The sequence below is a fragment of the Mauremys reevesii genome, linkage group 11 (assembly GCF_016161935.1).
Source record: "Mauremys reevesii isolate NIE-2019 linkage group 11, ASM1616193v1, whole genome shotgun sequence".
Lineage (NCBI taxonomy): Eukaryota > Metazoa > Chordata > Testudines > Geoemydidae > Mauremys > Mauremys reevesii.
The window spans coordinates 42338516-42362216 of record NC_052633.1 but is presented as its reverse complement, the minus strand read 5'-3'; the positions used below and the strand labels follow the sequence as shown (position 1 = coordinate 42362216).

At 42.5% G+C, this 23701-nt stretch overlaps 1 protein-coding gene across 11 annotated transcripts in view; it reads right to left on the bottom strand.

Moving 5' to 3' along the window:
• LOC120374780 (sodium channel protein type 2 subunit alpha-like) overlaps positions 1-23701 on the bottom strand; it is a 243300-nt gene that overhangs the window by 78848 nt on the left and 140751 nt on the right. For all 11 annotated transcript variants that reach the window (XR_005586242.1, XR_005586239.1, XR_005586240.1 and 8 more), the window contains 3 exons: positions 21677-21831; positions 18571-18744; positions 11084-11206 (listed from right to left, as the gene is read on the bottom strand). Coding sequence is in view for 7 of the 11 variants with exons in the window: in XM_039495004.1 (XP_039350938.1) it covers positions 11084-11206; positions 18571-18744; positions 21677-21831 (452 nt within the window). In the remaining 4 variants the exon portion in view is untranslated. The remainder of the gene's footprint in view (positions 1-11083; positions 11207-18570; positions 18745-21676; positions 21832-23701) is intronic.

Genomic DNA, 23701 nt, shown 5'->3' with positions numbered 1-23701 from the left:
AAAAGCATGTAAAGTTTCAGCTTATATTATGATCAATATTTTTGCCATTATAACATGGGTAATTAAGGTGGCAGAAAGAAGAGTGCCTCCTGCTGGTTGAATAAGGAACTTAAGTGTGGTATTCCATGGGAGAACAGCTTTGACTCTTTATACCTGATAATTTAATTTCTACAAAAATTTCTCCATTAGTTCTAACCTTTGGGGTTATTGCTCCTTTGAGGAAGAGTCCACAGAGAACTGAAGAGCCAATTTAGACAGTTTAATGAAACTGGAATTTTTTCACCATGTCTCAGCCCTCAGGGATTTTTCTGTCCAGAACATGGGTGCGGATCTGCTGGTGTACTGTGATACCTACTGGCTGTAGCTGGTTGGAGAGCACTTGAAATTCCTCTCACGCAATACCTTAAATTCATCTTGCAAACGAAAATACTGATACTTGAAGTTATCTGCCTTTCTAGTGAAAACTTAGAAAGATGCATGGTGATTGTCCTAGACCCAGCTTCATTTTAGATATGTTAGATCTCTGTTTTATGCTTCCAACTTGTACCTTAGCTAATCCTTTTGAAATAGTTTGAGGCAAAATGTCAAATGAACTCTCAAGACATATGAAAAGTGGAATTTTCTTTAGTGATGAAGTACAAAGCAATCTGCACAACAATTGTGTCATCATCAATTATACGCATTCTAAATAGATAGAGCTTTGAGATGCCGCTGCTCTTCTACAAAAGTGACAGCTACAAATAAATAATTTTACATAAATAGATGGCATGTGGAAGAAAAAATGCTTGAAAAAGATTAAGCTAAGGTCTCTTATTGAAGAAAACGAGCCTGATCCTAGATTTGAGCAATTGCTGATTTTGAACCAACATAAATAGCACTAATGTTCATAAAGTGAAGTTGGTTTCAGACCTACCTCCATGTCTTCCTGAAAGTAATCCATTCTGGTCAATATCTGTGACTTACAGGGTTTATGTCTTAACTCTCCAGAGGTAGTCCATATTCCTGAGACCATAGTTTCTCAGCAACTAAAGACAGAGCTGTACTGATGGCTTCCACTTCTCTTTGATTTGAGTTACATATATGGATTTCAGGAACCTCTCCTATGTTGGGAAAAGCCTTCCCTATAGCATGTCATTATCCATCCCCAGGTGTTGGACAGGGCCGCTCAGAGGATTCTGGGGGCCTGGGGTCTTCGGCGGCGGGGGGCCCCCCTTCGGCGATAAGTTGGCAGCAGGGGGTCCTTCCACTCTGGGACCCGCCACCGAAGTGCCCCGAAGACCCGCAGCGGGGGCCCCCGCCGTCAAATTACCGCTGAAACGGGACCCGCCGCCGAAGTGCAGCCCGGTCGTCGGGGCACTTCGGTGGCGGGTCCCGGAACAGAAGGGCCCCCCCGCTGCTGAATTACCACCGAAGACCTGGCTGCACTTCAGCGGCGGGTCCCGCTTTCCGTCCTGGGGCTAAAGGACCCCCCGCTGGCGAAGACCGGGAGCAGAAGAAGCTCCGGGGGCCCGGCCCTGCGAGAGTTTTCCGGGGCCCCCGGAGCGAGTGAAGGACCCCACTCCAGGGGCCCCGAAAAACTCTCATGGGGGGCCCCTGTGGGGCCCGGGGCAAATTGCCCCACTTGCCCCCCCCAATCTGGGCGGCCCTGGTGTTGGATTTGCTATACATGCTAACTGCAGAGTCATCTTCCTGTAGAGAGGATGTGTCCATAAAGTCTTGAAATGAGATTGCTTCTATTAGAATGTGGACCAGAGACCACCAGTGCCCGGATCTTTGTACATGCCCTAAGGACTGAGAGACTGAAGAAAAGGGTTCTGTAATGAAAATGGTGGGTCCTTAAGAAAACTCTGGTGACAATGGGTAGAGACAGAAAGTAAGTCTCCACAAGTTTTATCAATATCAAATAATTTCCTGGAGATGTTGCAGTCATTGTTGAAGTCAGGTTTTTCATAATGAATTTGACTTTCTTCATTCATTTGTTGAACTGTTTGAATTCTTGGTGTGACAATGCAGCAGAGATAGGACTATAGGCAAATTTTATTGCTTAGAAATCATATTTCTGACGTCTGCTAAGAGCCAAGAGTACCTAAAAGGTGTCTGATCTGAGGCGTCAGTAATACAAGGCTGTAAAATATGTGTGCCCGAGAGGTCTGCCAAAACACAAACTGCAGTTGGCAAGAAACCCAGGGAAAGCCTGGTGACCAGAGGGAAAAAAACAGGGGCAATTTTGAATAGTGTATCCTTTGAGACTCATTGCATATGTCTGCTGCAGCTGGGAAAGAGCCTCGCAGCCCAGGGAAGAGAGACTTGTGCAAGCAGGTCTTGAGCTAATGCACCAAAAATGGCAGTGTGGACGTTGCAGCTCTGGCTGGAGATCAGGATTGCAAGCCTAAGGGGATGTGTAAGTGCAAAAACTTGTGTCTCTCACAACAGAAGTTGGTCCAATAAAAGATATTCTCTCACCCCTCCTTGTCTCTCTAATATCCATGGACCAATATGGCTACAACCACACTGCATACATTTATATTCCATGCCATTCTGCTCTGTATACAGTAGGTGGCAGGAACTAGCTATTGTGGGATCCTAAAGAATCTGTGGGATGCTAGAGAATGTTGCCAATGTCACTGGTGGTGATTCAGTGATACAGTACACTTTGTAAATAAATTTCTTTTGGAAGGAAAAAGGGTACATGGATATCAATTAATGTGCCAAGAACAAAGATCAACAATAAAATTAAGGGAATTGGTATTTTAATGAAAGGAATTAAAGATTAAGCTATTGTTCTTGTGCATTCTGGAGTACATTATATGAATGACAATCAGAAATATTTAAATGGATATTGTCAGTTTACGAGACCTATTTTAAATAAACCAATTTCCTTAGGTAATTAAAACTAAAAATATTTAAAAAAATCAAATTTACTTTTCAACATTTATATTCTGCATATATTTTACTCAGTGGACAATGATAATAGACTGCCTAATTTCACATTTGTTTAGTCAATTTCATATTCTGTATCTACAGATCAGGGATTAAATTAAAAACAAAAACAAAAATAACCCAAAACATGAAAATATTTCTAGTAATAATCGGATTTGTTAAAATCTACTGTCCTCATAACAAAATGTTACGCCTTAGTTACATGTGTCTACTAAAAAGTTGGGTAAGGCATGTTTTCCAAACATAGGAGAAAAAGTGATGTAAAATTGTGTTTTCTACGGTATTGCCCAGAAAACTACAGGAAATGACAAGTGTGTTAGCAGAAACTTTGAGCATGAGCAATGGACCAAATGGTTATTGTCAGAAAGATTTGGGTGTTTACATTGATTTCCTGCTACAAAAGTCCTAATATGGATATATACCACTAAGTGCAATTTGTGCTTGACAATACATAGCTTGTACTAAACAAAGAGGATGCTCTGTCCCAAAGATCTTACAATCTAAAAAGACGCATGGGATTACAACATAATATTTAAAAATACATACAGGTACCATATAGGCAAACACGGAATGATGTGCCATCATTGAAGCTGGAAGGCTTCACACAAGGTTTTGATGAAGGACTCGAGGGAGGAGACTTACAGCAACCTATAAGAATGGTTCACAACTAAAAGGATTATGGAGAGATGTTAGTCCATAGTTAAGATTGTAAGCAGATTTTCAATCCAAGCCTGAGTTTGCCTCACAATCTTTCTTTTAAAAGGGGCCTTTTAACTTATTATTTAGTATGTATAGTCCTTGGTCAAATGCTAAGGTTGTAAAGTCAAGTATTCAAATATTAGGAAATGCCAGAATTAAGGCTGTCTGTGCAATCTTAATTTCATCCCATTGTGCATGTGCATTACGATACAGGGTTGGTTTAATAATCACACACTACTTTTTCATAAACTTTACTAAAAATCCACCCTGAGGCAGACCCCTAGAATGGAGTATTTCAGTTTACACAGTTACATTTTGACAAAGTTATAAGCAACTGAAAACTGAGGCTTATAAAAGAAAGTATTGGGCAATCCTAACTGTAGGAAACACTACTTTTTTCTGCCTTATCAATCGGCTAAAGATCAGGTCTTACCTAAGATGTTTTTTGCTTTATTAATAATAAATAAAAGGAAACATAGCTTGCAGACATGTTCAATAGGTTTTTCATTTTCCACTTTCTATTACAGGATCATGTGGCATTAGAATCATCCTGCCTGGGGATTTTTTACACTCTCTTTCTCTCTCTCTCTCTCTTTTTTTTTGTCTATTTAACAACCTCTCCCCTGCCACCCATCTTCCACACAATTTCTCTTTCCTCACCCTGGAAAACAAAGAACATTTATTAATTTATTGATGTTCTAAGGTGTGCACTGACCTTGCAATGGAAAGCATTAACAATGGAAGAGGGCTCCTGCCAACAAATGCCCTATGATTCTGAAACTGCTAAGAATGAGAATTCTGACATCTGCTCTGCATCTGAAAATAAGACCTTGTGTTCCCATGATTATCATAACATGGATAGTGGTCCTTCCTTGGCCACCATATCTCCAGAAAACAGCGCTCAGTCACTTTATAGTAGCTATCAGAGGACTGTAACAGATGCACCTCATTACAGACTAGAGGCAGGCTGCATCTGAAATCCCAAAAAGGAATTTGCTCCTGTAAAGAGAGAGCCCAGATCACAACCTCTTGGGAAATACTAATTACAGTATATCATGGACCTAAGCAAACTCAATGGACCTCTGTAAGAGCAACTATATGAACATACTTTCTTTCTACTAAGTTCAGGCTAGTGGGTCACAACAAGGACAGTCAAGAAGAATCCAATGAAGAATATCCAATTCTATTATAATACAGGTTAGGTGTTTTCATTGGCACAAGGGATCAAAACAAGGTCACTTAACTTAAATCCAATAAAGGTTGCTCACCCTGATCAAAGCCTCAACTAAAGTAGGTCACTTTTCTATCATACAGCTTCTAACTCTACTTCTGTGGACCTCACCACTGTAGAAAGTGTACGCATCTAGTCCTCCGCTACTAAGGACAAGGCACCCGGAAAAAGCTTATAAAGATGAAAAAGAGGGAAGGTTCCCAGGGAAACACACAGTCACACGCATATGATGAACACTACAGAAATCCTTCTTCCTAACAACAGTATTCCAACTTTCCCTCCCTCCTCCCCCACGCTATCAAACTCCTCACATTCTCACCTGGTTCACCTTGGTTTCCTGCTTGCCCCCCACCCCGCAATTACTGACAGCTCATCTCATGAAGAGAAACATTCTCTTCCCTCTCCTACGATACAAGAGAGATTCCTCAGAGAATCCTGGAAGGAGCACTGAGAGTATTTTGATTGTTTTACGCTCACCCAGAACCTGGTGTTTCTTCTGAGAGTCTAGGCTTTGGTGATGAGGTGGTGGGCTAGCAGGTGCTCTCACAGTTCTGAAGAGAAGAGAAGGGCTGGTGGAAATGGGGGACTTGGTTTTTAATCTGCTTCTGAATGTGAAACCTGAGCTGCCTTTTTTTTTAAAAAATAAAAAAGCAACCAGTCTAAAGCAGCTAATATTTACCACCTATTCGTAAGTTATTTCATACTCTTTTTCTGGTGCACATGAAAAAATATGCTTCCTCTCTGAAAAAACGGTTACTCACCTTCTCATAACTGTTGTTCTTCAAGATGTGTTGTTCAAGTCCATTCAAATCAGGTGTGCGCACGTGTGCATGTGCACGATGGCTGGAAGATTTTTCCCATAGCAGCATCTGTTGGGTTGGCCTGGGTGCTCCCTGGAGTCGTGCCCTCATGGCGCCTAATATATAGCCCTGCCGACCCACCACCCCTTCAGTTCCTTCTTGCCGGCTATTCCGACAGAGGGGTAGGAGGGTGGATATTGGAATGGACATGAAGAACATATCTTGAAGAACAACAGTTACGAGAAGGTGAGTAACTGTTTTTTCTTCTTCGAGTGCTTGTTCATGTCGATTCAAATCGAGTGACTCCCAAGCAAATTTAGAAGGTGGAGTCGGAGCTGCCCACTGACTGGAGTACTGCTCTATCAAAGGCCGCATCATCTCTGGACTGCCTAGTAATTGCATAGTGTGCGGCAAAAGTGTATATCGATGACCACGTCGCCGCCCTGCAGATTTCCTGGGTGGGGACTTGAGCCAGGAAAGCTGTTGATGAAGCTTGGGCCCTTGTAGAGTGCGCCGGGATTCCTGCTAGATTGTAGCACTTGGTAATGCAGACCACAATTCATGATGAAATGCGCTGTCTCGAAACAAGCTGACCCTTCATCCTGTCCGCTACTGTGAAAAAGAGCTGTACCGACTTCGTGAACGATTTCACCCTTTTGATATAAAAGGCCAGCACTCTGCGGATGTTGGACTGATTGAACTGCCACCACCGCCCCGGACGTGCCGTCCCGACAACGGACGGAGTGCCGCCCCTTTCTATTGGCTGCCCAGGGCACCTGCTTCCTTCGCTGGTGCCTGGAGCCAGCCCTGGCTCTATACAAAAGTCCCATAACCTGAGGGCTTCCTGGCACAGGGGAGAGGAGTGTGCACCCCACTGTTTCTTGATATAGAACATCACAGTTGTATTGTCCGTCATGACTGATACATATCGACCTGCTAGATAAGGGTGGAATGACTGACACGCTAGACGTACTGCCCTGAGATCCCTGACATTGATATGAAGACGGAGATCTGTCTGTGACCAGAAGCCCTGCGTCCTGTGGTCCCCCATATGAGCTCCCCATCCCAAGTCTGATGCGTCTGTCACTAGCATCAGGGATGGTTGTGGGGTAGCGAAGGGGACTCCTGAGCACACCTGCTGAGCGTCTGTCTACCACAGGAGCGAGTTGAGGACAGGGTGAGGCAGGGTCATGATCCTGTCCAAGCTGTCCCTGGCAGGTCTGTACACTGACGTAAGCCATGACTAAAGTGGCTGAAGCCCAAGTCTGGTGTGCTGAACCATGTAGCTACAAGCCGCCAAGTAGCTGAGAAGTTTGATACAATTTCTCGTGGTGGTAGTGGGGAACTGCCTGAGTCCCTGGATCATGGTGTCGAGGGCCTGGAATCTTGCCTGTGGGAGGAATGCTCTGGCTAGGGTTGAGTCCAGAACTGCCCCATGTACTTTATCCTTTGGACCAGGGACAACGTTGATTTTGTCTCATTCAGTAGGAGGCACAGATTCTCAAAGGTGGCTCTGATGAATGCCACCTGAGCCCTGCATTGGCCTTTGATCAGTCAGTCGTCAAGGTATGGGAATACCTGTATCTGAAGTTTTCGCAGAAAGACGGCGATGACTGCCATGCACTTGGTGAAGACTCGAGCTGTCGTTGACAGGCTGAAAGGGAGGTCAGGAAATTGGTAATGGGAACCATTGACCACAAACCTAAGGAACTTTCTGTGGTTGTGCACGATTGCTATGTGAAAATGAGTGTCCTTCAAGTCGAGGGCGGCATACCAGTCTGCTGGATCCAGCAAAGGGATAATGGAGGTCAGAGAGACCATGCGGAACCTGAGTTTCCTCACAAACTTGTTGAGGTTGCACAGGTCCAGGATAGGTCTTAGGGCCTTGATTAGCGGAGGGAAGTTGCCTTCTTCTACCACTCCAGTTCCTTCTCCTAGAATTGTTTTGGCAGTTCTGCTGCTGGAACCTTTGAGGAGGTTGTGGGCGGAAGTGTCTTTGCTGTGTGGCGGGGTATGCAAGCCCAAGGATTTGAGGGTGGCTCACAAATCTTTTAGGCTGTGGAGCCGTTTGTCTGTCTCCTATGAAAACAGAGTCTCACCCTCAAATGGGAGGTTGTTTGTTGGACTTCGTAGGGTAATCCTGAGACTTGAAACCAGGCCCCCCGCTGCATAGCCATCCCTGTCGCCATGACTCTTGTGGCAGCATCTAAGGCTGCCTGCAGTGAAGCACGGGGGACTAATTTCCCTTCTTCCACCAAGGCAGTAACTCTGACCAAGAGTCTGAAGTGAACTTAACCATGGAAGCACAGGTGTTATAAGAGTACCTGCTCACAATGGCCTGCTGGTTAGCAATACGGAGTTGTAAACCACCAGTGGAATAGATTTTTCTACCCATGAGGTCCAGACGTTTAGCATCCCTATCCTTTGGAGAAGGACCTTGGAAACCTTGTCTCTCCCACTGGTTAGATGCATTGACGACCAGCAAGTCCAGAGGTGGATGGGAGTAGAGATGTTCAAAGTCTCTGGAGGGGATGAAATACCGGCACTCATTGTATTTGGCAGTTGGTGGCAGGATGCTGGTGTCTGCCATAGAGTCTTGTTGGTGTCCACCACTGTCTTTATGAGGGGTAATGCTACCCGTGAAGGCCCTGAGTGTGCTAGGATGTCCACCATGGGATCTGTGTCCTCAACTACCTACTCAGCCTTGATGCCCAAATCTTGGGCAGCCCTGCAGAGCAACTGCAGTAGAACTCTGTTGTCCTCTAATGCAGGAGCTATGGACGTCCCTGCCAACACTTTGTCCATCGACGAGGAGGAAGCCGTGTGCCGGTGGTGGGAAGCTCCCTGCCATCTGCCCTGGATGGGTCACATGACTCCTGGGGCAGCATTGGAGGAGGTGGTGCCGCCGATGATGGTGCTGAGCCTGTAGGCATCGTAGCCAATGTTGGCATCAGCATCAGTCTCACAGGAGGGAGCTGCATCGGCATGCTCACAGGAGCCGCCAGGCGGGGGGTCAGGTGCCAACATTAGCACCTGGGCCATAGGTGCCTGCATTGAGGTTGATGTTGACAACGGTGCAGACGTAGGAGACGGGTGTGTCGCCATCGCGAAGGCCAGTGCCAAAGTCGGAGCCAAGTATGGTGCCAGAGGGAAAGGCATCGGGACTGTAGGCACTGGGTGTGTATACACAGTGGAAGGTGGCACGAAAGTGGTGGAGGCAACTGAAGACGTCGCTGAGCGTGGGCCCTGGGTTCCTCCCTGACCCTGGTGATAAGCCCAGGGGGTCCAGAAGGACCACTGAGGCGGGTTCTGCCACTGCGGAGGCCACACCTGATGCTCCCTTCTGTCTCTGCCCGACCTCGCTCTACAGTTTCTGCTCCTACTCAAGTGATAGGAGTCAGACTCTGACTCTGAGGTCTCAGACACTGAAGACCACGGAGGAGCCGATCCTCTGTGCCTTGAACGTCGAGAGCTTGGGGAACAGGAAGGCTCTCTGTTGGAACGTGTAGGTGCCGATGGACAAGGCGAAGGGGAGCACCTCGACATCATAGCCGGTTTTCCTTTAGAATGCACTGGAGAATGGGACTCCGTCCGCGCTGAGGGTTCATCCCTGGCAGGTAAGAACGGTGCCAACAGGTGGAGGAGATAGCTGGCAGCCTGGTATGCTTCTTGATTGAGGTGGGGCTGGACTCGACTGCCTCACCTGGACTGGAGTCGACACAGCCCCGGAGGGAGACTCCAGGGAGTGGCCCACCTGGGGTCACACTTCTCGAGGCTTAGCTGGAGGAGAATGGTCATCTGGCTTTTTCTTCTTTTGAGGTGCTGGCGAATGGGAGCAGTGCCTACTATCAGATGTGCCCCGTGAGGAGCCATGGAGGTGCAGAGCATCCCTGGAGGAGTCCTTCCTCGGTGCCGAAGTCGCCAACAGCGCTGGAGCACTCCACATCGAGGACTCCGCTGTAGGGGTCAGGTTTCTCATGTCCGGTTCAGAATGGGGGTGCAAGGCTGCCTTTGTGAGGATCTTCAGCCGCTGTTCCAATTTTTTAAGTGTTCTCAGGCAGAACTTGCAGCAGATCTTGCAACAATCTTTCTGATGGGTCTCCCTCAGGCACCTAAGACATGACGAGTGTGGATCATCCTGGGGACCATGGCATGCCATGACGCCGAGGCCAGAGTGGGTGGGGGGGAACCCTCAACTACTATACTATACTCAACTTTAACTGGAGTACTACTAGCAACTAACCAACTATATACATGGAATAATGAAGAAACTTGCTGAGCCAGAGCCAAGGGAAGTTCCAACCACTATCACTGGCGCTAAGAAGGAACTGAAGGGGTGGTGGGTTGGCAGGGCTCTATATTAGATGCCATGAGGGTGCAACTCCAGGGGGCGCCCAGGCTGACCCGATAGATGCTGCTAAGGGAAAAAATCTTCTGGCCATCATGCATGTGCACACGTGCACACCTGATTGGAATCGACATGAACAAGCACTCGAAGAACTCTTGTAACTGAGGCAGAGTGCTACATATGTTCATCTGTGTCACTACATAAATACATCCAAGCAGCAAAGAATGAAACAAGGTTTATATCTCCCACAATGCTGGGTCACAAACATGTTGACAGTAGTTACTGCAGAAATCATAAAAGCACACTGAATATGTGTTTCACATAACATTAGATGGGGTGTCTTCATGGTACCTTACAAGAGAGAAAAACATCAACAGAAGCAAAATACTAATCAAATCTATATTTTTCTGTGTGATACAGATATTGTGCAATAATTCAGTTTCTGTAGAAAAGAGAACCAAATATATTATATGTAGGTATGCATATTTGATAAATGGCTCTTACTGCAATCAGGATATTTTAGTTATTGTGATTAACTTTCTAATAAAGAAAGGGATCATTCTGTCCTTTATTCCCTATAAACTTCATCTGACAGCCAACAGAATAATAAAAATAGATTTAAACACTTCTTGTCCTGTTTTTTTCTATACCTACATGAAGCCATTCTGCATACTGTATATAAAGTATGCAAAATATATAAAGATTATAAAGCTATATAAAGATTCCACTATACAAAGATTACTTTAAAAATATGCTAACTATGAGAAAAAATATAAATAGAATCAATTTACTTTTAAACTTGTTACAGCTAAGTCTGCTGGGAACTGACAGCTAAAAAACTTCTGAAGATTAATTAGAGATTAAGTAACTCAAATGAGCACAGCTAATGCATATAATTGCATATGTTTAGAAACAACATAATGAAACAGTTCTGTAGAACGCAGTAACAGAGGTGCAATAAAGGTGAGTACAGCATTCCTTTTTTAAAAAAAATTCTTGTGCATGTTTGTATGAATAGTCACTTTTTATGAAATAAAGAGTTCAGGTTCTTTTATTTTATCTTACCCTCATTCCTTCAAATCGCGACAAGGCTCTCAAAGGTCTCAAAGCTCGTAGCGTTCGAAGTGATTTAATTGGGCCAAGTTCAGAGTAGCCCAAGGCATTAGCTGTTAAGCTAATCAAGGAAACCTACACAAAAAAACAAAGAAAAATTATTTGTATGTATCTTTTATAGCCCTTTGAAGGATGGAAGATATAATGGCTAAAGGTGGAAAAGTTCAGCCTGGATATTAGGAAAATGTTCCTAGATGCCCTATGCTTCTAACAGCAAGAGCAACTGGGTAGCAAAAAAACTGGAAAAGAAGAGACATCAAGTTGTTAGTGAATTTCTGAAGTTCTTAGTCTCTTGATCTATGATACTATCATTACATATATGCATGAACAGGTTAGATAAAGGAAGTACCTTTGCAAAATACAGGTTGTGGGCTGGACTAAAAAACACAAATAGTCTTTTTCTGACATTACTGACATTGAGAAATCATAGTATGGATGAATCATAACATTCTCAGGAAAAATAGTAAAAGGTTGGAATGACTTTCTCCATGATTCTTACTAACACAATATTTTGACTGTGACAGTGTTACTACCTTATTCAAAAATGTTTCATAAAGGGCATCATCGTGAAATCCTGGTGGCACAAAATTTCTCATACATAAAGTTTGTCAAGCTGATGAAATCCTGTTAGTGTAAGAAACCCTTTTGATTTATTGATCTGGAATCAATGGGAATTTTGACATCAGCTTCACTGGGAAAAGGATTATGCTTAAAGTCCTTAGAAACTTATAGTAGTCCTATTCTCCAGGGCCCAAACACCACAATGAAGAAAAAAAACAAAGTCTGTTGAGAATTCAGGATACTATTAATCAAGAGTTGATGTGTCAATATGTAACTCAGTAATTAGTTTGTGTGATCAATCTTGTGTTTTATTAAAGGCTTTATATTCAGTGCTGCATGAAGAAGCTTGTGCCAAAAAGTTATTTATTGAATTCTGTAGCATCTTTCACAAGTATCAAAGTACACTAAAAAGTAATCAGTTGTAGGCTACTCAGTTTGTGCAAGAAAAAGTGTTTCTCTTTCTCTGTGAAGGTCCCTCAGCTCCATAGAAGTCTTCCTGCTATGGCTTACCTCCCCTACCTATACAGAGGACTGTTCGAAGTAAGGCTGCTTGGAATGATGATTCACAGATCTGAGTATTACTTAATTTATTCATATTAGGAAGTACTTTCCCCCTCCTAATTGCCAACACAACAAGAAAATTCTTGCATGATATATCTTCTGACAGGAGTGTCTCTTATCAAACTATGCTAAAACTTCGTTACAAATTATTCTGAATAGCTGGGGCAAGGAGCCCATGTTTGGTTTTGCAAAATCTTGGTCAGACCACAACCAGAGGTGGTTTGGAACTGACTTGCATTTTTATCAGTGCCATCCTGGTTTGTAAGCGGATGAGGATTTGGATGAAAGGCTCTAGGTTGGCTCAACTCTTCACTAAACTCAGAAAACAATCCACAGAAGTTGTCAAGCACCTGTAAGTTTCTCCCAAATGCAATATGAGCTGTAATTTTCTCAGAATTTGACATTAAATGAATATGAAAAGTATTAGAAAATCAGGAAACTTGAAGAATCTATGATAACATCCATTTAATCAAAAGATTTTTCCACTTAGTTTTCGTTAGTTGGATTGAGAGTATTTTTTCAGTTAGTTCAGTAGGCAACATAATCCACGTGGAAGGTACTGAGTCTGAAATCACTTTGTTCCAGAAAATAGAAAGCTTCTTTACTGGTGTAATGGATAAGATTGTTAAGGAATTTACACTTAAGCATATTACTGTAGGAACTAAATCTTACTGCTGCATGTTCAGTAATAAAATAGACTATCATTATTTGTCATTACAAGGTAGATTAAAAATGATCTGTTTGCAGCCAAAATACTTCATGAAGTATTTTATTATATTACTACAAAATTATTGTAGTTGCGGCATACAGCCATTCATTTTTGTTACTCTCTTTTCTGGGAAATAATAATCTACATTACAGCATAGATCTGGTGCAATTATTAATTCAGCTTTTCAAAGAAGAGCCACAAGAATGATTAAAAGATTGGAAAACATGCCTTTGGTGAAAAACTAAATTGATCGAGCTTCTTGAGTCTATCAGAGGAGATTAAGTGGTGATTTGATCAGCCTATGTAAATACACACATGGAGAACAGAAATTTGATAATACACAGCTCTTCAGTCTAGCAGACAAAAGGTATAAAATGTGGTTACTTACCTTACAGTAACTGGAGTTCCTCAAGATGTGCAGTCCCTATGTACTCCACTCACCTGAGACTGGAAGATTTTTTTGTTGGCTGTGTTTGTTAGTCCACATATACACCCTTTACTTCTTTGTGCACCAAACTGAGGGCATAAGGGGCGGTGCAGACCAACTGCCTCTTCAGTTACCTTTCTACTAGGAATAGTCCTAGGATAAGGCCCCGCAGTAGAAGGGAAGGAGGGCGGGTAGTGGAATACAGATAGTGACCACACACCTTGAAGACTTCCAGTTACTATACAGGTAAGTAACCTTTCTTTCTTTGAGTGATAGTGATCACTCAAGGTGATTCATGAGCAGTATTCATCGAGGACAGGGGTGCAAGAAACCATGCTGTACCACAGATTAAAGGGCTGCTCTGCCAAAGGATGCATATATGTTTTGCAGAAGTCTGTACAGAACCCCACCATTGCCACTCTACAGATGAGGGACATTTCTAAGTGAAGCCACTGATGGGATGGGGCTCTGGTCTAGTGAGTCCTCCCATCTTGTGTTGGGAATGTTGCCACTAACTCGTAACCAAAGCAGGATGCAGCTGAAACCATTTGCTCAGTCTCTTTGAGTAGGCGTCTTGTCTCATACATTTGCCAAAAGAGTCAAACAACTTAGGCAATTTCCTGAAGGGCTTTGTCCTCTGCAGATACAAAGCCAAGGCTCTACAGACATCCAGAGAGTGTAGTTACCTGTCCTCTCTGGTGGCATGTTGCTTTGGACAGAAGACAGGTAAGTGGATGACCTGGTTTTGATGAAATTCAGAGGTTATTTTTGGATGAATTTGGGGTGCAACCTCAGGTAACCTTTTCATTGTGGAAGACTGTCTAAGGCGGGTCAGCCAGAAGGGCCCCCAACTTACCTATTATTCTGGCTGAGGTAATTGCAACCAGGAATACAACCTTCATAGATAGGTGAGCAAAGGAACATGAGGGTAAGGGCTCAAATGGACCCTTCATTAGTGATGACAGGACTAGGATAGGATCCAAGGGGCCACATTAGAACCAGTGTGTGGGATTACATTGGTAAGAGGTTTGGGTCCCCTTGTGGGGAGAACCACTGATTCTCAGCAGTGTGTTGTGCTCTGTTGGAGTGGGAACATGCCCAAGAAGCTCTAGAATCTATATCGGGAATAACTTTGTCTCAGTACAGTCAGTAGCGTTGCCATCCAGGTCTCGAACTCACCTGAGGAATATAAATCCTCTGAATCAACAGGTGGAGTCGTCCTGCTGTCTTATTATGCCCCATCTTGTTGACTGTAGTGGTGAGTGGTGGATCTGGGTCCACCAGCCTTCCAGCCTCAGGAGTCAGGTATACTGTTTCTTGATGACCTAGCTGAATATGCTGACCCAGAGTCACCAATACTCTTGGAAGCAGTCATTGCAGAGAGGCTCCCACTTAATTTCTTAAGAGTTATATTTTATTTAATGTACAATTATTTACCTAATACCTTTCCTTTCTAAAATTGGCATCTACACCAAACATTCCAGTGCATGTTTATATTTGCAGAGATTAGGTGCAGTTCAAATGAAATCAGTTTGTCTTAGAGGACACACCAACTCTGGATCCTACCAAAAAGTGTAGAAACTTAAATATTATTAAACAGACAGCTATTTATAGGAAAATTTCAAAACAGAAGTCTAAAATGTTTTACATTACAATCACAAAAAAAGATTATACCTCCAAAGAGCTAAACTCTAGTGGTAAGTGTAGGGAAGATGTCAGACAATGAATGCCAAGTAAGAAAGTCTCCATTCTATCTCATGCCATTTGCAGCAACAAGAAGTATCCAGCAGTAAAGAACAGCAGAAGAAAACATTCCATAGCCAAGAGTAAAATAAAAACATGTAAAAGCATGAAAACATTGGAGCTGGCAATGCTTTTCAAAAATTTAACAGCTAAGAAAAAGAAAAAGTATAACTGTTGAGAATTCTGGTCCAGTTGCAGCTGAAAAATCCATTATAACAAGAATCCTTTTGGTTAAACAGTGCTGGTAAAGTTTATTTGGGAGCATATCAACTACTGAGTGATTTTAGTGTTTACACTGGTAACTTTCTTATGTGCTGTTAAGTCTATGGTGGGACCTCAATGCATGAAACCCTCAGGTCCAGTTGATTGCATAGCTTTATTGTGCATTTGGAGTAGTGTAAAAGTAGCTCTTTCAAACTTAGAATGGGCATGAGATGTGCAAGGGCATAGTCATGCTGATGTTTTGATGGAAGAAATTTCAGTTGAATTTTGCCTGGGACTTCTCCTGAAGTTTCTGTTCCAATATCTACTTCTTGCAGAGTCAGAATACCAATGGAATATTTATGCTGCATACAGTACTAGAGGACTACCAGCTCCCGAGCTGTTCAGAAGCTTGGAGAGAATGCTTATGCTTCTTTGTATTTTCTGCAGCTATTTCTTCCAACTTTTCCTGAAGACTTTAGACCTTATCAACTATGGAGGAAAAAACAAAAAACAAAAAAACAAAACACCCACCCCTCCCCAAAAAAACAAACAAACAAACCGGTTCCATCTTAACTAAACTGGTGCCTGGCAACTGAGTTGGCTGCAAAGTTCTCATAGCAAAACACTTAGGAATCAACTATTCAAGAAGTGGTGAGTGAAATATTATGAAGCACTGTGATGAGTTCTTCATATTTAAAGGGAACAATACAACTTTATGGTTATGATAAGAATCTAAGAAGGGCCATATTGGGTCAGATCAAAGGTCCATCTAGCCCAGTATCCTGTCTTCTGACAGTGGCCAATGCCAGGTGCTTCAGAGGGAATGAACAGAACAGGCAATCATTGAGTGATCCATCCCTTTTCATCCATTCCCAGCTTCTGGGAAACTGAGGTTAGGGACAATCAGAGCAGGTGGGATCCCTATCCAGACTGGCTAATAGCCATTGATGGACCTATCCTCCAGGATCATACCATATTGTTGCTGTGTTGGGAAAAGCAGCTTAGAAGCCTCAGATTATCTCTAATGCATTTTGCCTACAGGGTTTCTGAGAAGCCATGTCTTTCACAAAGGAAGCCACTGCTTCATTAGTTTTTCAGAATTTAATTATAAGACACTGCATTTTCTGACAATTGGCTCTCTTCCCTTTGTCTTGGTTTTCCTAGTCTCAAAGATAATGTCTTAAAAAGCAAGGGTAGGGGCAGTCCATGTATCACCGTACTACCAAAGGATGTCTCTGGAAAGGTAGTTTATCTTCATGAGACGCAGGGTGCAGGGTTTTTTTTAAATAGAGATACTAATCCCAAAATCTGTATTGGGGGCGGGGGCGGGGATAGTATCTATTAAAAAGCAAGCCTTGATGGACAAACAGAAATGGAAAATTAAACATCATGCATTTCTGGAGATATAGTGTGTGGAATTCTACCATGGCACAGCAATCCTAGCAGCTGAGCCATGGATGAGTATAGCTGGGAAACCACTAGCTTCCCATTACTTATGAAATTATCCAATGTTTTCATTTAACATTTTAGTTTTAATCAGCAGTCCCCATTTGGATCCTATGCAGTCTTTAGAGGAGAATATCTTCTTCAAACAAAATTAGAAACTATCAGTTTGTGCCATGACCACAATCTCTGGACAGTCAGGAGCATGCTGCAACACTTAGGCCCACAAGATAGTGCCTTTAGCCACATAAAAGTAGAGGAAAGAGGTCTGAAAATAAGGGAAACAACCTGTTTCCTCTCCTAAAGAACAGAGCTGTTGGAACAGGAAAGAGGGGAAAGAGTCACAGCACTTGTTTTAAATTTCTTATGAGCCACTGTTCCTGTCTCAGAAGGGGGAGTTAATTCTATGCTTTTTTTTGCAGTGGTGAGGGAGGGACTTTACCTAGATATGTGGGCAAAGGAAACCCACAAGAGAAGGTTAGAGTTTCAATGCTCTAATGTCTTCTCAGCTGAGGAGAGGGAGAGAGGAGTTAGAATCTAAAATGAGATAATTATTATGCAAAAATGAACACAAATTAAACTTCTAAAACAAATAGGTTGGGAGAAGCTGAATTACTAACTTGCTTTGTCTGCGGAAGCAAAGAACATAAACATAAAAAAGAGAGACCCAACAACTAAAAACCGAAGTATTTACAGGAAAGGAAGGGATCTGCTTGAACTGCTGCTGGTTGCAGATTTAAAACTTTTGGCAGGATTCAAGAATTTGTGTGGCCTTGTCAGTTTGTTTGAATTTTTCCCAATGTCTGCAAAGACAGAAAGAACTCATGAGAATGAACTCATGTAGATGTCATAAAATAAAATATATGCATGGGAGTTTTAAAGTACCTAAATGACTTTGGAGTGCAAATCCCAGTGATTAGTGCTCCTAACTCATACAGGTGCTTATGAAGATACCAATCTATTTTTTTATCATAGCTAGCAGTGAACAGTAATTCTATTACCCATAAAAATAATTACTTCTGTTTTAAAAATATAGTATTCAGAGAGACAATACAGACAGAAGCCAAGCCAAAACTGAGACTGAGGAGAAAAGCCAAGCCAAGCCAAAAGAAAGAAAGATTTAGTTCCCAATATAAGCTTTAGAACGGTGGTGGGCAACCTGCGGCCTGGCAGGGTAATCCGCTGGCAGGCCACCAGACAGTTTGTTTACCTTTGCATGGCCGCCTGCATCTCCCAGTGGCTGCAGTTTGCCATTCCCAGCCAATGGGAGCTGTGGGAAGCGGCAGCCAGCATGTCCCTGTGGCCCGCGACACTTTCCGCAGCTCCCATTGGCCGGGAATGGTGAACCGTGGCCACTGGGAGCTGCAGGCAGCCATGCAAATGTAAACAAACTGTCTGGCGGCCCACCACCAGATTATCCTCATGGCCCACGGGCCACTGGTTGCCCATCACTGCTTTAGAAGGTCAGAAGTGGCTGAAAAATGGTAGGGTTATATTTAAAGTTGTCTTGCCACCTCATCAAGCAGGAATGCTATAAAATCAACATGAGGATTACTGGATTACTGCTGAAAACAAACAGAAGATGCAGAATGAAATAGAACATACAAATGCAGTTTTAATGAGTCATCAAATAACCACAAGGCATCAGGGAAATGTTCACCAGTTGTGATTTTTTGGTCATTTTTAACCCAGAGTACTGTCCTCATTATACATATGACTAAGAATGAGTTAAGTAGGATGGCCAACTTACAGAAGAGTAAAAATAGGTTATTTAGAAAATACAGTACATACATCAACAATCAGGAAGTCCAGCCAGCACCAGGCATTAGTGAAATAGGTTTGAAAACCATAGGCCACCCATTTTAGCACCATTTCCAGAATGAAGATGTAAGTGAAGATCTTATCAGCGTATTCTAGCACGATCTTGATAGTCTTACGCTTTTCAATATATATATCTTCAAAAGCCTGTGAACAAACAAATAGTATTCAAGTTCAGTATTCATAAGGCTTTGCAAGTTACAGTTTAGGCTGCATTGGCTGAAGGTGAAAAGGAAAAGGTAAATAACTTTCCAATTCAGGAGGTTTTCTGAAGGTAGTATTTATCACTGATAACAAAATTTATTTTTGAGATTTAAGTGTTTGGTACATGGTGATGGGAGTGATCTACAGCAATCCTCCAAAGGTTTTTAGAAAACTGTCTACTGTCATCCCAGACACAGACCCTGTGACTCAGACAAACCAAATCTCAATTCAAGGCAGTATTAGACGTTAATACTTGCAGCTCACAAAAGTATGTAATAAGTATGTGGCAAGAAGAAATGAGGCACAGTGACCCAATGCTGTATACTGTAACTGACACATCCCTAACCCTCAAATGACATCTCATGCAGTGAATAACTATAGAAAATATAAACAGACACTTGTTTCCAGGTGTCTCTTTTTAAAACATAAGCAGGATACATGATAGTGCAGGGGCAGGCAAACTTGTTGGCCTGAGGGCCGCATCGGGTTTCTGAAATTGTATGGAGGGCCGGTTAGGGGAGGCTGTGCCTCCTCAAACAGCTAGCCATGGCCCGACCCCCAAATCTCTATCCACCCCCCCCCCGCTTCTCGCCTCCTGACACCCCACCCCAGGACTCCTGCCCCATCCAACCCCCCAGTCCCTGATGACCCCTCAGGGACCCCTACCCCATCCACCCCCTGCTCTCTGTCCCCTGACTGCCCCCCCAGGACCCGCGCCCTAATCAACCACCCCTTCTCCCTGACCACCCCCAGACACCCTGCCCCTAACTTCCCCTTGCTGCTCCATCCAACCCCCCCAGAACCCCTGCTCCCATTCAACCCCCCTGTTCCCCACCCTCTGACCACCCCAACCCCTATCCACACCCCCAGCTCCTGATCACACCCCCAAACTCCCCTGCACTCTATCCAACCCCCCCTACTCCCTGCCCTCTTACCGCGCTGCCTGGAGCACTGGTGGCTGCCGACGTGGCTGCAACAGGACAGGCAGCCACGCCACCACGCAGCACAGAGCACTGGGTCATGCCATGGCTCTGCAGCTGCACTGCCCCATGAGTTCGCTGCTCCGCCACCCAGAGCATTGTGCCGGCGGCGCAGTGAGCTGAGGCTGCGGGGCGAGGAGTGGACAGCAGGAGAGGGGCCGGGGGCTAGCCTCCCGGGCCAGGAGCTCGGGGGCTGGACAGGACAGTCCCGCAGGCCGGATGTGGCCCGTGGGCCATAGTTTGCCCACCTCTGTGATAGAGTGTCAAAATAAATGAATAGCTTAATGGATTTTTGTGAGATTTTGGCTACAAACCTAGAGAACTTTTAAAAAATGTAATCTGGAGAATTTTGCCAGACTAGACTGGGTATGTAGCTAGGTAAAAAATAATGGGAGGGTAAATGGCTAATTAAAGTGAAAGTCATATGTTACCCGGTCAAAGAAATTAGGACAATTATGTGACAGTGGTTTGCCCTTATAAAGCATGGATACGAAGATCTGTTTCTAATATGTGAATAAAAAGTACCCTCTACTAATCAAAGTTACTACTTAGATAAATAGAACTTTTCATACAAGAAATTTAATTTGATAGAAATTAAGTGGCCCAGAAGATTTATTAATTTGGTGAGAAGCAAGTCAATGCTCTATACCTTGTTACTGGATGCCTAGCAAGTAGTCATGAAGCCTAGAGATGACTCATCAGAAATATCAATTTTAAATTCAAGAGTCACGCCCTAAGGGAAAGGTTGGGATTATAAGAAATACATATCTGTGTAATCTGTATCATAGGCACTGAAAGTTCACAGGGATTCCATGTCTAGGGTTGCTACACCATTGTGGGATTTTTTAAAAGTGTTTGCAAGCATTGTTCCTTAAAAACAAACAAAAGAAGTCTTCTTGTTGCTGTCTAGTCAACCACCAAAATCAAGTGGTTCACCTGTCACCCTCCCATGTCTACCCCTGGACTCCTGCTCCTAAATGGAAACAGACAGCCTGGACCCCATTAGTCCTATTCTCTAAAACCAGCTCCCCATCCATGCACTCACCTGCAGTTTCTTATACCAAAAACTCTCCTCCACTTCCTTTCCTTCATCTTGCAGTCCAGCTGTTCCTACCACCTGCTATCTACAAAATTTGTCACAATGTCCTCAACTGCTGATGTTTTTGCTACTACAACATTACCCCAGAATTTTGTGTGTGCAGTGACAGGGGGTAGACAGAGCTGAAGGTAATATGACAAATTAAAAGGCAGCAAATATAAAGAACATGTTAAAATCTATGAGCTTTCTCTATGCAATAAAAGACACCCAGAAGGCGTGGGAGGAGAGAGGATTTTGGCTGGAGGAATCTATACAGGAGTATGGTCCAAGAACCTTGATAAGAGTTTTTACATGTCATTTTATATTGGTTTTCTTTTTCATATGATCAAACCTTTATAAAAATCTGGCTTTGATCACCACTTCCATTTCCCCATAAATAATAAGAGCTAGATTGTGGCTGGCCCCCGCAGAGGTGCACAAGGAGGGAAAGAGAGTTACATACAAAGGGCAGCGCCATCTCTGCTACTGTATTCTCAGCAACTCAGGACAGGGCTGACAGACTCCAAAGGGGATATGTCTGAGCCAGCCAGACTGTTGAAAGAGAATGTCCACACACTCACAACCTGATCCCAATACAAGCTCTGGCCAGAACAGTGTGAAGAACGAATCTCTACTAATGGTAGGATAAAGGAATTCTGGGTGTCCCCATATGGCATTCCAGATATGTGACATTTTTTATTAAAATATTTTTTTCCTAGTGGAAAAAAAAACAGTGTATACATCTCTCTTTGATTAATCATTCTTCTAAAGGGTGTTTTCTCTCAGAAATGACATGCCTGTTACACATTTCACTTACCAGAGCACCACTGCTGAGGAGAATCATGAAGACAATGAAGGTTTCAAACCAGTTGTGTTCTACTATCTTATAGCAAGTTTTTCGAAGATTCCACCAGATTTTTCCTTTCTTATCTTCTAGGCTGACTTGACAGAACTTGAATTTCCGTACACAGCCTAATAATCAGGACAATAATCAGGACAATAAATTATGACAAATCAATTTGTGATATTATTCTGAAATAGTAAATCAACACTGACAAGTTAAATTTTGATACTAAGTTTCTGCTAACCTCCTGACTCTACCTCAAACTGGGAATCAGAGGCAATGATATAGTTGAGCTCACTTTCATTTACAACTTTTTTATAAAATGTACATACAGAACCAGAAAACAAATTGTAGCTACCAGAAGGTAGAGACTAAGAACTGATCCTGTAGACATTTATACATGAGTAACTTCACTCATATGAATATGTTCCACGTGTGTGTTTTTGTAGGATTGGTCACTAAGAAAACATAACAGTATTTTTCATTAGAACAGTGTAATTATGTACTAGGATATTGTAAAATGGTCACTGTCTAGTAATTTGGACTCATAATGTAGCCTTTTTGGGGGGAGGGAGAATCAAGTTTCAGTATAGCCTAATATGAAAATAAGGTTCCTTTTGTGGAAATATTTTCTCTACTGAAAAATTAGAGGAGGAAATAAATTACATATTTAAAAAATGCTGTTTTAATGATATCTACTAAGTTTAAGAACTAGATCCTACAAAAACTTACCAGTTGTAGTGCTTACTACTGTGACTAGTTCCATAGGCAGATTACTCAACAGCAGCAAATAGTGTAGTAACTGTTTTGCACCATTTATCCCATCGAACCCAATTCTGCAAATATTTATTCACATAAGTAATCCCACTAGATAGAGTGAAGTTATGTACGGCACAAGTCGCTGCAGGATTTGACTTTTAATTAATAACAAACTGTTTTATTTAAAAAATGATTTTACCTTGATAGAAAAAAGTTCTTAGAAATTGAAAGGGGAACTAAGAAGTTTACTTGAATGCTACAATTTGTAAATAAAAATTTTGTTGTACACACGCGCACATGCGCATGCACACACACAAAATAATAGTCACATTCAATAATATGTTTTTTAGTGGGGGGAAAAATAGAATTTATACACACACGCTAATTATGGTTTCTCCACATCAGGAAATCTCAGCAAGCTGGATGATTAAAATATTCAGTTCCTGTCAGAAATATTTAACAAACTTCTGCATAATACACCTTGTTGCAGACATCAAAGTTAAATGCTGACTGTGTGAAATATCAGCACCATCGCTATCTTTTTTGGCATTGTTCTTTTTCTTTTTAAAATCCTATTACTTTTGACACCAACTTTGAAACTTTTGATGCCCTTCCTTGGTGATTTGGAGTTATATTTCTGCTCACTTTTTTGCTTATGCAAGTAGTCCCATTGATTTTGTTCCTTTATTGCTGTTTTTTCCTCCCAATTTGGAAAACACTGTTATGTTTCCCTTTTTCTCCTACTGAAATAAAAATTAATAAGATTGGGCTATTTTACTTGCCTGATTGTAAATCATCACCAGTGGTGTCAGCCTAAATGTGCTCTGAGAATGCTATTCACTAATTTTATGCAGACACAGCACTGAAACCACATTTTGGTGCACCGGCCTTTCCATATCTCCCAGTCATCAACATATTTTGTTGCTCGTGTAAGATAATATTGTATCTTTTTGGAGGGAGAAGGGTTTTGCTGTGGTTTTTGAATAAATCTAGGGGAAAGGGTATGAGTTCATACTTACAAAGTGTAACCACCAAGTGACTGAGGATGAAAAAATAACTGAGATAGTAAAAGGCATTCCAGTTTTCTAATCAAATGTAATACAATAGGAATCAGCCTCTGAATTTATATAGGAAGAGCATTTCTGAAAACTGGAAATCTGTTTATTACATGTCAGAAAATTATAATTTAGTGAATTTGAGAGAAACTCCTCTCCCTTTCGCACATTCCTTCATTCATTT